The sequence below is a fragment of the Phascolarctos cinereus genome, unplaced genomic scaffold (genome assembly GCF_003287225.1).
Source record: "Phascolarctos cinereus isolate Bilbo 61053 unplaced genomic scaffold, phaCin_HiC Scaffold_9;HRSCAF=440, whole genome shotgun sequence".
Taxonomy (NCBI): Eukaryota; Metazoa; Chordata; class Mammalia; order Diprotodontia; family Phascolarctidae; genus Phascolarctos; species Phascolarctos cinereus.
Genome location: NW_027556402.1, coordinates 188,970,380 through 188,985,068, shown reverse-complemented (window position 1 = coordinate 188,985,068; position 14,689 = coordinate 188,970,380). Strand labels below are relative to the sequence as shown.

General features: G+C 38.7%; 1 protein-coding gene across 1 annotated transcript in view; it reads right to left on the bottom strand.

Moving 5' to 3' along the window:
* Positions 1-854: 854 nt before the first annotated feature.
* The window catches only part of LOC144455458 (serine/threonine-protein kinase 32B-like), a 110,274-nt gene continuing 96,439 nt past the window's right edge, over positions 855-14,689 (bottom strand). Inside the window, exons 3-4 of the mRNA XM_078148861.1 lie at positions 1,382-1,533; positions 855-927 (exon numbers count right to left, since the gene is read on the bottom strand). Coding sequence (XP_078004987.1) covers positions 855-927; positions 1,382-1,533 — 225 coding nt within the window. The remainder of the gene's footprint in view (positions 928-1,381; positions 1,534-14,689) is intronic.

Sequence of the window (14,689 nt, the reverse complement as noted above, 5' to 3'; positions counted from 1 at the left end):
CTTAGAATGGGCGACTCTTAGTAGCCCCCAATTCTCAGTGTTTGATTGTGTGCCAAACAGATGGAAGGCATTGTAACTCCGACTCAACCACTTATATGCAATTTATACATTTTTACCACAATTTTCTTCCAAAATTATAACATCTCTAATATGTTTCCTGGTACTCTCCTACCTTCCTACTGGCACTGTTCCATCCATGCATGCTGATTATTTTCTTTGTGATGTAGTGAAAGAGTATTGAACTTGAAATCCAAATATAGTGTCAAGTCCTCCCAACCTGCAACTTAGCAACTATGTGACCTTGGGCAAGTCACTAACCTTTGTGGGTCTCAATTTTCCTCATTTATTAGCAGAAGAGGCTGGACTAGATGACCTCTAAGGTCCTATCTAATTCCAATAAACTATGATTCTGTGTCCGGGGAGCTGTTCTGTCTGAAGGTGAATTGGAGAAATTAAGAGAATGGATGAAATAAGGCATATTTTTCACATATGACAAAGTTGTTTCTCTTCATATTTTCCTATTTAGTGGTCTGGCAAATAGTCAGTTAAGCAGGGCACTACTGAAAAGTGGCAGAATGTGTTCCTTATGTAATCTTTCCCTATACAAACCTTGCCTAGTAAAAGGCCAGCCATTGTGGGGGAAGGGATTACTTCTGATCTAGTCCTCTGATCAGTCTGATTAGCTGCCTAGCTAAATTGCCCTTTGATGTCTCCACTTTTTATTCCCTTGGAGCTTTTCATACAGTGCATTAGTTCACAAAAATTAAGTCTTTTCCAGGGCTATTTTATGACTAATGTATTCACTGAGGACACTATTCTTCCAAATTTACCCTAAGGCAGTCAAACTGGCAAATCTAATCCAATCCAACAAACTTTGATGAAACACCTATTATGTGCATGGCACAGTCTTTCCAAGGCACCAGGGACCTAAAAATAAATAAACAAATGAATGAATGAATGAATGAATGAACGAACCAAAGATAATTCCTGCTCTTAAAGATTTTACATTCTGAGTCAATGGAAGGCACATACCTATATAAAGATAAAAATGATAAGTTGACCAGAAAAGCCCTCAAATCAGAGGTTGCACATATATACTTTCCCAAAGATGGATGAAGGATAAGAGATGTCTCCTCTATTCATTTTTTTTCTTGGTAGCACTTTTGTGAAAACTGAAAAAACAAGGCAGCTGGTTGCGCTTAAATATTTGAGTACAAACTGTGTCTTCTAAATATTATCAATTTATAAGTCCAATCACAGAAAGGAAATATGCGTTTCCTTATAACATCAAGAATCCTTTCAACTGATTGCGATTTGAATTTATTCCATGAGAAATTCATAATGCAGCCATCATAAAGCTGAAAAAACAAGATTTACTCACCACAAATTGACTAAGAAAGGGTGTTCCAGGCCCTGCATGATCTGGAGCTCTCTGAAGACATTCCGCACTTCATCCCTCTCAATACACTTCTGTTTATTCATGTATTTCATGGCATACATTTTCTTTGTGTCTCTTTTCTGCACGATGCATACCTGAGTGAGGAGCAAGTCACAGAAAACAGTTCATGTAGGTGCGCAAATTCACATCCTCTTCAAACTTACTCACATGTGCTTTACCAGCCTATCGTTGGTCAGCCTTTATGACACAATGGTTCTATTACCAATCCTGTAAAAAGAGTAAAACTGCAAAAATGAATATCACATGACCTTCTTGTTATGACAGCCTTAGCCTAATCAGAATTATAATGATTGTTTAGTGAAATCTTAAGCCAAGAGACCTGGCCGGGATGGATCATATATCAGCCTGGAAACTTACTAGCTGTGTAACTAACAGGCATATTGCCTCATCTCTCTGAGTCTTAGTTTTCTCTTCTGTAAAATGGGGATAATAATGTCTGCACCTATCCACCTGACAGGATGGTTGTGAGGAAAGCACTTTGTAAACCTTAATGGGCTATGTCATCCACCAAGTGACAAATGATCAAGAAATATGAACAGGCAGCTCTCAAAGAATGAAATCCAAATTATCAATAGCCTTGTGAAAATATGCTCCAAAATCACTAATATTTAGAGAAATGCAAACTAAGAGAACTCTAAGGTAGCCCTTACCCCCATCAGATTGGCAAAGTTGACAATAAAGGAATATGACAAATGCTGGAGGAGTTATGGGAAAACAGGCACTGTTGGAAAAGCTGTTAATTGGTCCAGTCATACTGTAAAGCAATTAGGAAATATATCCCCCAAATCACTAAGCTGTGCATAGTCTTTTAGCCAAAGAAAGAAGAAAAGGACCAGTATGTGAAAAATAAATTAATAACATTTCTTTTTGTGGTGGCAAAGGATGAGAAACTTAGAGAGTATGCCCATCAATTGGGGAATACCTAAATAAATTATGGTATATAAATTTAATGAAAAATTATGTTATAAAATGGATGAAAGGGATGATTTCAGAGAAACCTGAGGAGACTTGTAGAAACTAATGAAGAATAAAATGAGCAGAAACAGAGCAATTTATACAATAACAACATTATAAAAACAAATGACTTCAAAGGACTGAAAAAAGCTGTTCAACATAATAACCAATCATGATTCCAGAGGACTGATGATAAACGATGCTACCCATTTTGTGACAGACTGGTGATAGATTCCAAGTACAGATTGAGACATACACATAGAAAGAGATAGAGATCATACATACATACATACATACATACATACATGCGTACATACATATAGAGACATGGCCAACACATTGATTTATTTTGTTTGACTATGCACATATGTTACAATGATTTTGTTATCCTTTTTTTCAATGGAGGTGGAAGTTGGAGTAAGAAAAGATGATTTTTGTTCATTAAAAAATAACTTTTAAACTCTGTAAATAGGAATTATTATTGTCACTACTATTAACATTAACGGTAAGTCTGCATTTCTGTAGTACTCCATACTTTTTAAAAGCATGTCCACATAAATTTCTTCATTTGATCTATAGTCTAGCCCATTGAAATAAGAGAATAGATGAGATTAATAAAGAATTTATTATAGACCTGGTCTTGAGTACCGGCTTTGCCATTTAGTAACTGTGTAATCATGGTAAGTCAAAACTTTTCTAAGCCTCAGTTTCCTTGTTTGTAAAAGAGGGATAACACCTTCATTTCCTATCTCATGGGGCTATTTTCAGGAGGGGCTTTCAATCTCATGGAATATTACCCTCCCTCCCATTCTTCACAATCCAACCAAACTGGCTTTCTCTTCTTTACCCAAGGCACTCTGCGTCCAATCTCCATGCCTTTGTTCTAGCTGTCCCCCATGCCTGATTATTATCTCTTTCCTGCTCCTTCATAGGAACCCTCTCTTCTTTCAAGATTTAACGTAAGTATCACTTTCTACATGAAGCCTTTCCTGCTCACCCAACTGCTATTGCTTTCCCTTCCAAATTACCTTGAGTTTGACTACTATATATGAATTTGTCATTATTCCCTCTATAGATATCCAGGATATACTTATTTTATGTATTTGTTGTTTTCCCCCATTAGCATACAAACATTTTTCAAGAACAGATAGTTTCATTCTTTGTATACATATTCCCAACATCTAGCACAGTGCCTGGGCACATAGCAGATGCTTAATGAATGATTGCTGAGCTCGGCCCTGGGGTGGCAGCTACTTCCAGAGCCTCGGGCCCACAGAATGAGAGGGAATCAAGTGGCTGATTAGAGGGGCATTGCAGAGATCTCCCTGCTAGTACAGGATTCTCTTTCTTTGCCCCTGCTTGGATCTGGGTCACAGTTCTAGGCAGTGGTCATGGGGAGAGGAGGAGTGCTGGCATGGTGGAGCTTGTAGTGGCTATGTAGAAGAAATCCTCCTCACAGTTCCAAGACAGAGAAGAGTGCTTGTGGTCACTTATAGACCAGGGCACAGGACAGGAAAGGAGTAGACACATCATACCACCTTGGAAGAACTGAAAATTTACAGGTCCCTAGAAATATCTCTGAAAACAGCTGCACAAAACCCCTGCAGCTTGGGACAGTTCAACCTCCACACTGGAAGCAGACCCCTACCTTAACAAAGAAGTTAAAACTTAAGTAATTGGCTGGGATCATGAATAAACAAAGGTCCAAAAAAAGTCAGACTATAGAATCTTTCTTTGGTAACAAAGAAGATCAAAACATACAACCAGAAGAAGACAACAAAGTCAAAGGTCCTGCATCCAAAGCCTCCAAGAAAAATACAAATCAGTCCCAGGCCATGGAAGATCTCAAAAAGGAGTTTGAGTAACAAGTAAGAGAAGTAGAGGAAAAACTGGGAAGAGAAATGAGAGTCATGCAAGAAAATCATGAAAAACAAGTCAACAGCTTGCTAAAGGAGACCCAGAAAAATACTCAAGAAAATAACACCTTAAAAAATAGCCTAACCCAAATGGCAAAAGAGGTCCAAAAACCCAATGAGGAGAAGAATGCCCTAAAAAGCAAAACTGGCCAAATGGAAAAGGAAGCCCAAAAGTTTACTGAAGAAAATACTTCCTTGAAAATTAGAATGGAGCAATTAGAAGCTAGTGTCTTTATGAGAAATCAAGACACTGTAAAACAAATCCAAAAGAATGAAAAAATAGAAAACAATGTGAAATATTTCACTGGAAAAACAATTGACCTGGAAAATAGATCCAGGAGAGAGAATTTAAAAATTATTGGACTATCTGAAAGCCATGATCAAAAAAAGAGCCTAGACATTATCTTTCAAGAAATTATCAAGGAAACCTGCCCTGATATTCTAGAACCAGAGGGTAAAATAGAAATGGAAAGAAGAGGGTAAAATAGAAATGGAAAGAATCTATCAATCACATCCTGAATGAGATCCCCAAAGGAAAACTCCTAGGAATATTGTAGCCAAATTCCAGAGTTCCCAGGTCAAGGAGAAAATATTGCAAGCTGCCAGAAAGAAACAATTCAAGTGTTGTGGAAACACAATCAAGATAACACAAGATTTAGCAGCTTCTACATTAAGGGACCACAGGGCGTGGAATATAATATTCCAGAGGGCAAAGGAGATAGAATTACTACCAAGTATCACCTACCCAGCAAAACTGAGTATAATCCTTCAGGGGAAAAAATGGTCATTCAATAAAATAGGGAACTTTCAAGCATTCTTGATGAAAAGACCAGAGCTGAATAGAAAATTTGACTCTCAAATACAAGACTCAAATGAAACGTGAAGAAGAAAACAGGAAAGAGAAATCATAAGGGACTTATTAAGGTTGAACTGTTTACATTCCTGCATGGAAAGATGATATTTGTAACTCATGAGACCTTTGTCAGTATTACGGTAGTTGGAGGGAAAAAATTATATGTAGATAGATAGATAGATAGATAGATAGATAGATAGATAGATAGAAAGTACAGGGTGAGTTGAAGATGAAGGAGTGATATCTGGAGAACAAAATTAAGGGGTTAGAGAGGTTTATACTAGGAGAAGGAAAAAGGGAGAGGTAGAATGGGGTAAATTATCTCACATAAAACAGACATGAAAAGGCTTTTACAGTGGAGGAGAAATGGGGGAAGGTGAGAGGGAATGAGTGAATCTTATTCTCAGAGGATTTGGCTTAAGGAGGGAATAACATACACACTTAATTGGGTATGGAAATCTATCTTACCCTACAGGAAAATAGAGGAGGAAGGGGACAAGAGAGCAAGGAGATGATAGAGGGGAAGGCAGATGGGGGGAGAGGGTAATCAGAAGCAAACACTTCTGAGGAAGGACAGGGTCAAAAGAGAGAATAGAATAAATGAGGGTGGGATAGGATAAAGAGAAATATATTTTGTTTTTCACAACATGACTACTATTGAAGTGTTTTGCATGACTACACATGTATAACCTGAATCGAGTTGCTTGCCTTTTCAACGAGGGTGGGTGGGGAGGGAGGAAGGGAGAAAATTTGGAACCGAAGTTTTAAAAACACATGTTAAAAAATTGTTTTCACATGCAACTGGGAAATAAGAAGTACAGGAAATGGGGTATAGAAATCTATCCTGCCCTAAAGGAAAATAGAAGAGGAAGGAGATAAGAGAAGGGGTTTTGGGGAGACATAGAAGGGAGGGCAGATTAGGGGAAGGGGTATACAGAATGCATGCCATCTTAGGGTGAGGGGAGGGATGAGATGGGGAGAAAATTTGGAACTCATAATCTTGTGGAAGTGAATGTTGAAAACTAAAAATAAATAAATTTTTTAAAAAATTAAAAAATGCTTACTCATTTGTTAGTTGTTTGAAAAGACTGTGAAAACTTGAGCTTTTAGCATTAGGAATTATTAATTTGGGCATTAACGCAACTTTGAAATAATTCTTTGCTTAGTGTCAACGGAAACTAAATTCATAACTAGGACTATTTGCACCTAACAAGTGTCATCTTGTATGTAAGAGACTCTTACCCAATGGGGAGTAAATAGAGACAGCAGGACATTGGCAAAGGCTGCTGCTGAGGAGGTCACCATGCTTAGGGTGGGAGTGGAAGCAGCAGAGCAAGGCAGGCAAATCAGCCCAGCTGCCATCTGGTACCTTCCTGTTTTAAATAAGGTTCCTAACTGAGTAAGCACTAAGTTCTATGGTTCCTGTGCTGCTACAATGCCGGACTTTGTTGCAAGGATTGAGAATACCCTCTCATTTGGCACCCTGAGGTAAAGGCCCAGCCACCTCACTTAAGCTATGGACGTGGTGGGAAGTTATTCTTTTCTATGTGAAATGTTCTGTATAAAACTGTGACATAGAGCTTAGGATGGGAACTTCTATGGAACCAGGCAACTAACATCTAGAGAACACAGACCACCACCACCACCACCTGTGCCTCTATTTCTCCTCAGATTCTGATGGAGACTGTCCAGGAACACGAACTCAAGAGTCTTGGGACTCCATTGGTTCCAGCTTAGGGTCCTCAAATATCATCCTGGGAAGTGACCTCTGTGGAGCTTCAGCCCGGCAACTGCTCCTACCAGTGTTAGAGTCATGGCTAGTAAAGATGCAGAAAAGAAAGTCCTTTACGTTGTCAAATAGCTCGCCATCAGAAACTGATATTATTTAACCAGTAGAAATGACATCAAAGAAAAAGCATTCCCATCTCTTTTGTCATTGCACCCTAAGGACCATGGGACCTTTCCAGCTGACTTGGAGCTGAAACCTCCCATATATGTTGTCTCCCCCATTAGCACATGAGCTCCTTGAGAGCAGACTGTCTTACTTTTCTGTATATGTATCCCCAGCACTCAGAAGAGCATTTTCTGCATAGTAAGCATTTAATAAATGCTTTATTCACTGGCTCATTCATTCATTCATGCACAGAGAAGTTGATGAAGATATCAACTGAACAAGGATGCTCGTGGAATCCTTGTTAATAATTACAGCTAATATTTATATAATGCCCACTATGAGCCAGGCATTGTGCTAAGGACTTTACAATTATTACCTCATTTGAACCCCACAACAAACCTGGGAGGTAGTTGCTGTTATTATCCCCATTTTACAGATGAGTAAACTGAGGCAAACAAGGGATAAGTGGCTTGCCCAGGTTCACACAGCCAATAAGTGTCTGAGGCCAAATCTGAACTCAGTTCTTCCTGACTCCAGGCCCAGTGTTTTTACAAATTCATACACATGAGAAGAGACTGAATATCAACTGAAAGTCTCCCAACTTTGGTAAGGACATACGGTGTGTGTGGGGGGTGGCAGGAGGGAAGATTATGGGGGAGGGGGAGAAAGTATAGTGGAGAAGAAAGAGCTTAGAAGTCATAAAAAGATAAGGGGGCAATTATGGGCTCAGATGGGGAGTGGTTATGCCCAGCCCCTTCATCAGGGAGTGGCTTCCCTCCTCAATCCTTTTTTACTTTGTTTTAAAATTTTCTCACATTCTTATTCTAGAATGTTGTGTATCCCAGTTATCAATGCTTGTGTCATATACCCTTACTAATCTATAAGCTCCTTGAAGGCAAGAGCAGGGACTCTCTCAGCCCCCCACACTGTACTTCGCACACAGTAGATTCTTTTTTGTTTGTTCTTTTTTGAATGTAAATGGTATTTAATTTTTTTTAAAAATTACATGTAAAGATAGTTTTCAACATTCATTTTTTATAAGATTTTGAGATCCAAATTTTTCTCCCTCCCTCTTCTACCCCTTCCTAAGACATCAAACAATCTGGTATAGGTTATACATGTGCAATCATGTTAAACATATTTCTACATTAGTCATGTTATGAAAGAAGAAACAGAACAAAAGGAAAAGCCACAGGGAGGGAAAACACCAACAAAACAGTGAAAACAGTATGCTTTGATCTGCATTCAAAGTCCACCAGTTCTTTCTCTGGATTTTCCATCACATACATAATAGATTCTTTAAAAAATGTTTATTGAATGAATTGATGACTTGCCAAGGTCACACACTAGCCAATGCCAGAGTTTCTTCTGATTCCAAGTCCAGTACTCTCTCATTGACCCAGACTGACTCAGGAAACTAGCTTTCTTATTTATGTAGCACTTTGCGACTACAAAACACTTCTTTATCTGTTGTCATTGGAGCCTCACAAAATCCCTGGAAGGGCAGTAGTCTTAGTGTTCTTTCTCATCTTTGTTTTACAAAAAGGACATTGAGATTTAACGGGGTGATCCATCTGCTCCACCAGAATGAGGTCAACCAAGGGAGGAAGGGGAATAGTGCAAATAAACCGAGAAGCAAGAGTGGACTTGGTGTGTGGGAGAATGTGCTTGGGCCACTCATGTGATGGAGAAGAACGTAACCAATATACAATGAGAGCTACCAGAGTTTCTGGCCAAGATAACAATGGGTCTTGTGATACGGGGGATGAGAACCCTTGACAGGACAAGGACCAATGAACTTAGAATCAGAAAGCTTGGGTTTGAATTCTAGGCCACTTGCATATTACCTGTATGATGTTGGTTTATCCCTTCCCCTACGCAAGGGTCAGTTTCCACATCATTAAAATGGGAATCATAAAGCTTGCCTGGAGAGACAGCTTGGCCTAGTGGCCAGAGAGCTCACCCCAAAGCTGGGAAGACCTAGCTTCAAGTCCCACCTTTGACACAAACTGCTTATATGTCACAAATGGACAAGGCACTTACAAGGACAACTCTAAGCTACAAAGGTGCCAAATTGAATTGACTGAAGGAACTTCCTTATTTGGAAGTCCTCTCGACATAAATGAAATAAAAAATCTAGTCTCTATTCCTTTGTCTAATATTTGTCCCACCAACCTTGGGTTTGCCATGAGGAAAGCATTTTGCAAACATTTCCTTTCTGGCCCAGACCTATCATTTCATGCCTGTGGGGCACAACAGCTCCCTCCATAATTCATGCCAATTGTCTATTGCCTAGTCTTAAAGAGCTGCCTGGAAGCTGTGAAGGATCACATCATTTGCCCAGGTCCGTGTAACCTGTATGTCTCAGAGGCAGGACCTATCTCCCTGACTCCAAGACAGTGATCATTAATATTTGTATGACAGGTCTACAAAGCACTTTGCATCCATGATTTCATTGAACCTCCACGTTTTGTTGTGAGGGACACCAGTATTCCATACAGGTGGTTGCACTGAAGGAAGACGGTAAGCAGCAATTTATAAATCCATAGTAATTACTATATAATGGACTCAATGAGAAATCAAAACTGACCTTCAAATGGATAGCAAAGCACCACACTGCTGAATTAAAACTCACTCCTCACTGACAGCAGCTCACTACTCCCTCATTTCTTTAGTGGTGGGGAAGATGCCATCTTTCCAGTTGCCAAGATAACTCTTCCCTCTGCCTCAAATCACAGTCAATAAATTGCCAAATCATGTCAGTTTTACCTCCACAGTATTTCTTGAATTTATCTACTCTCCACTCACACAGCTGCCACCCTAGAAAGGTGGTATTGCCTCTAGTCTGTATTATTACAATACCTGAACTCCTGATTTTGAGCATCTCTTCTCTCCGTCCATTTAGCTGACAATATTATTCTCCTAAAGCACATAACTCCCCTATTCAGTGGTTTTCTATAGCTATTACAATAAAATACAAAGTATTTTGTTTGATATTTCAAGCTCTGGCTTCACAGTCTGCTTCTAGTCTACCTTTCTAGGCTCATTATACATTACTCTCATTCACATGCTCTAGTTCTAATCTACGTTTCCAGGTTTCACAGTATGGTTCTAGCCTACCTTTCCCAGCTTATTACATATTGCCCCCATTCATAAATTATGTTCTAGATAAATCAACCTATTTGCTGCTCTCTGACCTCAACATTCTTTTCTCACCTCTCCCACTTAGAACCATTTACTTCCATTACAACTCATCCCAAATGACATCTATGGGAAGGCTTCCCTTTCACTCCAGTTGTTAGTATTCATTCTCTCCTTCATCAAATTAACTCATATGCTTATCTATTTGAACACTGTATCCTCCAGTAGAACATAAGCTAGCTTGAGATATTTTGTATAGAGATTTAGAAAAGGAATATTTGTCTCTAAATTTGTTTATACATATAATCATTCTCCGTTTACCTTCACTTATACCCTCCAGTTCCAAATCTACAGGAGTCAGCAAGGGAGCATTAATTGTTTGCCTTACGTAGACTAACAAGCCAAAGCAAGCAGGAAAAAAAATTGTTCACCACTAGAGGGAGCAATTCTAAAAGACGCCAACTGTCCCATAGTGGTTATTAATCTCACAGTACGTGTTTGTTCTTTTATTAATAAATATCCTAAAAGATCCTTTTCAAGCTTCCTGGGTGAAGGGGAATATGTACTTGCCTCCCTAGTTCATTTTAAGCATCTAATATTGATGGCTGCCTGAGGCTTTAGAGCTGATAGTACCTTGAAGGTATTATGAGGAAAAAAAAAAACACGCTTGTCAGAATACATAGACAAAGCCTAATCTCTTATTGGAAGTGCTTTTTTTGAAGAAAGAAGAAAAAGCTTTTTGCTGCTTTCCTGGAAAGAAATGCCTTCACATTTGTTCTTTTTCCAGGGGGAAAACTAGTCATATAAGATAAAGGAGCTACTAAACTCCCCCTTTTAGAAATCTGTGGGGAAATTTTTTCGATGTTGGCACCACTATCCTTTGCACAAGCTGGTGACTTTGCAGAAATGCCAGGAAAATGTTACTGTGTCCTCAGCATTTGCGCAGACACAAATCTCAGAGTAGCCACTGTGGAGGGAGAATTCAGCTCACAATGCTCATAATTAGAATTGCTCATCTATCTCTTCTTATTTGGGTTTAAAAATAAGATATTTAGCAGACATTCCTTCTGCTGTGAAAAGATTAGACTTTAATTGGATGGTGTCTTATAGTATCGCCTGTGGCTTCCAAGTGTTCCACTGATGAGATGAGGAGGGTTTTCTGGAAGTCTTGCCCCTTGTGCTCCTGGGGAATAGGAAGGAATATTAGCACCTGCCTCCTCTCAATGACAATTTGGGGCTGGGATGAGAATTCTCAATATTAAATAAGAATGTTACATCTCAAATTACAGTCGGTATTTATTTAAGCAACCTCTCTCTGACCCTCACCGCCCCAGAAAAAACCACCCTAAGGGTGGGAATTTGACTTTTACAAAGAAGTGAGATAAGTTTTAAAAACACAATGAAATTAGTAACTGACAGGAAGCCAGAGAAAAGCATTCCTGTTACTCTCCTATGGCTAATAACCTCCATGGCTTGGGATGACTCACTTACCCTTTTGGAACTGGAGGTTCCTCATCTATAAAATGGGTATAATAATATATGCCTTAGCTCCCTCAAAGGCTAGAGAGAGAATCAAAAGGGACAAACGTAATTTATCAACAGGTCTTATTTAATGGAAAAGTAGAAGTGCTAAACAGGAAGTTTCATCTCTCCAATTTCATAACCCATGAACATTCATGTCCTTGGGTTCATTGGATTTAGATATTAGATGCTCCAACCTGATCATTTTACAGAGGAAACCAAAGTCCAAAGATATTTAATAACTGACCTGCAGTTACACAGTAGCAAAGGTGGGATTTGACGTAAGACTTGAAAATGTGAGGTTGCGACTGATTTTATTTCCATTATTAACTTAATTTAGGAGCTTGCAGAAAAATCACTTAAACCCCCTGTATTTTTATGGATACATACACACACATACATGTACATGTAAATATGTGTATATGTGTATATACATATATAGTATTTTATATAGAATGTCTGTATATTTTACAGTGTCATGTAGTCATTTTCAGTCATGTCTAACTCTTCATGACCCCGTTTAGGGTTTTCTTGGCAAAGATACTAGAGGGGTTTACCATTTCCTTCTCTAACTCATTCTACAGATGAGGAAACTCTGTATGGGAGGCAGACAGAGGATATGCCCAGGATCACACAGCTAGGAAGTGTCTGAGGCCAGATTTCAACCCAGGTCTTCCTGACTCTAGGCTCAGCACTCTATCCACAGCACCACCTAGCTGCCCAGATATATGTAAATACACACACATACATACATAAATGAACTTGGAGTTAGCTTGTGGACTCTTCTATTCCAGTGTCCTCAGGGGCTGCTTTTTTTTTATTTTAGTTGCTGAGAGATTTGGTTTCACAGTAGTGACCCCTTCTTGTGTTCACCCCACCCTTGACTCCTTAGGACTCTACAGGAGCTGATGGAGATCTCATGAAAATCTTTGGAGTTGCCACTGAGTATTATTGTTATGTAACAGTGCTTCTAGATCCCAATCATGTTCAAATGATAACAAATATATATATGTGCTTAAATATATTGTTCTATCTAATACTTCTATAACTGTAATAACAAACACATAGCAATAAGACTTCGTAGCTACCCCGTGGGTTTCAGTGAGATCCCCATCAGCTCCTTTAGAGTCTGACGGAGCCAGGGCTGAGGAGTGAACATAAAATGAAGTAGTTAATAGGGGAATAAAGCTCATTCTCTCCAAGTTTTTTTTTTTTTTAAAGAGCTGCTCCTGGAGACATTGGAATAGATGAATCCACAAGAAGTTGACTCCAAACTCATTTGACTCATAACATATGGTCTTCATTTCAGTAATAACAATACTTGCTGCTGCATAGAACCAAACTTACTTATCCTGGCATTCAAGGCTCTCTGCAATCTGCTATAATCTTTACTTTTCAGTCTTATTTCACACTAATCCCTTCACATACTGTATGCTCCCATAAAATTTACCTATTTCTTTTCCCCTACACACATCACTTACTTTCCCATTTCATGCCCTGTGAATAATATTACTTATCCCTGGAATGCACCACCCTCTGACCCACCTCCAAAACAAAGAAACAAACAAAAAACACTTTACCTATTAAAATATCATCCATCCTTCAAAGCTTAGATAAAATTCTACCCTCCTTCCTGAGCTCCCAGTTGGAAATTATTTTTCTGTCCTTAGACCTAAAGGTCCAGATAATTAGGGTTAATTTTACTAAGGACAAAGATGTGATCATATAAATAGATGCAGACAAGAACTTTTTCTGACTCCAAGGCTAGTTCTGTCTCAACTATACCATGTTGCTTTTTATATAGTAGGTACTTTTTAAATGTTTGTGAAATTGAAATGAATCATGAGCTCTTGATTCTAAGCATTTTTGGTAACTACACTAGTTTGCTACTTTAAGAATAATTGCAGAATAATCAAACTTTTGAAAAGAGAATTGTGTTTGAAGGAGATTAGAAATGTTTGAAGCAAGCCAGTGGCAAATGTGAAAAGTATTTAGTGTCTAATACTGAAAATCAAGGATCAGATTCATCACCTAGGAAAGGTGGAAGGATTCATTTGCCCAGCAGCTGTGTAGGGCAATGTCTGATGAGATCGTATTAAAATGAGAACAGAGATGATTATTATGTCCATTCATCAATGAGTATTTGTTGGGATTAATAAAGAATGCTAGATAACATTTTTCCCCCTAATTTTCCAGGGGAAATCAGCAATAAATTCCAAATGTGTATAACTAGATAACGAGACAAAATGTAAATTATAAAGCAATATGTTGGCATAGAAACAAGCAGTGGTAAGGTAGATCTTTTTCTTTCTTTTAGAGTTACTGAGTTATTACTAGTCATGAGGACTTTGGAGTTCTCCTTTGTCCTTCTCATTCTGTCTCTTGAATCATACTTAAATGGACTCACACTTAACTCTTCCCACTATAGTAGAGAGTAAATTCATTGAGGACAAATTTTTTTTTAATTTTTTAAAATTAATTTTTAGTTTACAACATTCAGTTCCACAAGATTTTGAGTTCCAAATTTTCTCCCCACCCCAAGATGGCATGCATTCTTTATACCCCTTCCCCTAATCTGCCCTCCCTTCTATCTCACCCCCTCCTTCTTTTACCTCCCTCCCCTTCTATTTTACTGTAGGGCAGGATAGATTTCTATACCCCATTTCCCAGTTGCATGTGAAAACAATTTTTAACATGTGTTTTTAAAACTTTGGGTTCCAGATTTTCTTCCTTCTTCCCTTCCCACCCACCCTCATTGAAAAGGCAAGCAACTCGATACAGATTAAAAAACTAAGTATATTTGCCTTCATCCTATCCTGCCCCCTATTTATTCCATTCTCTCTTTTGACCCTGTCCCTCCTCAGAAGTGTTTGCTTCTGACTATCCTCTCCCCTAATCCCCTCTGTCATTCTCCTGCTCTCTTGTCCCCTTCCCCCCCTATTTTCTTACAG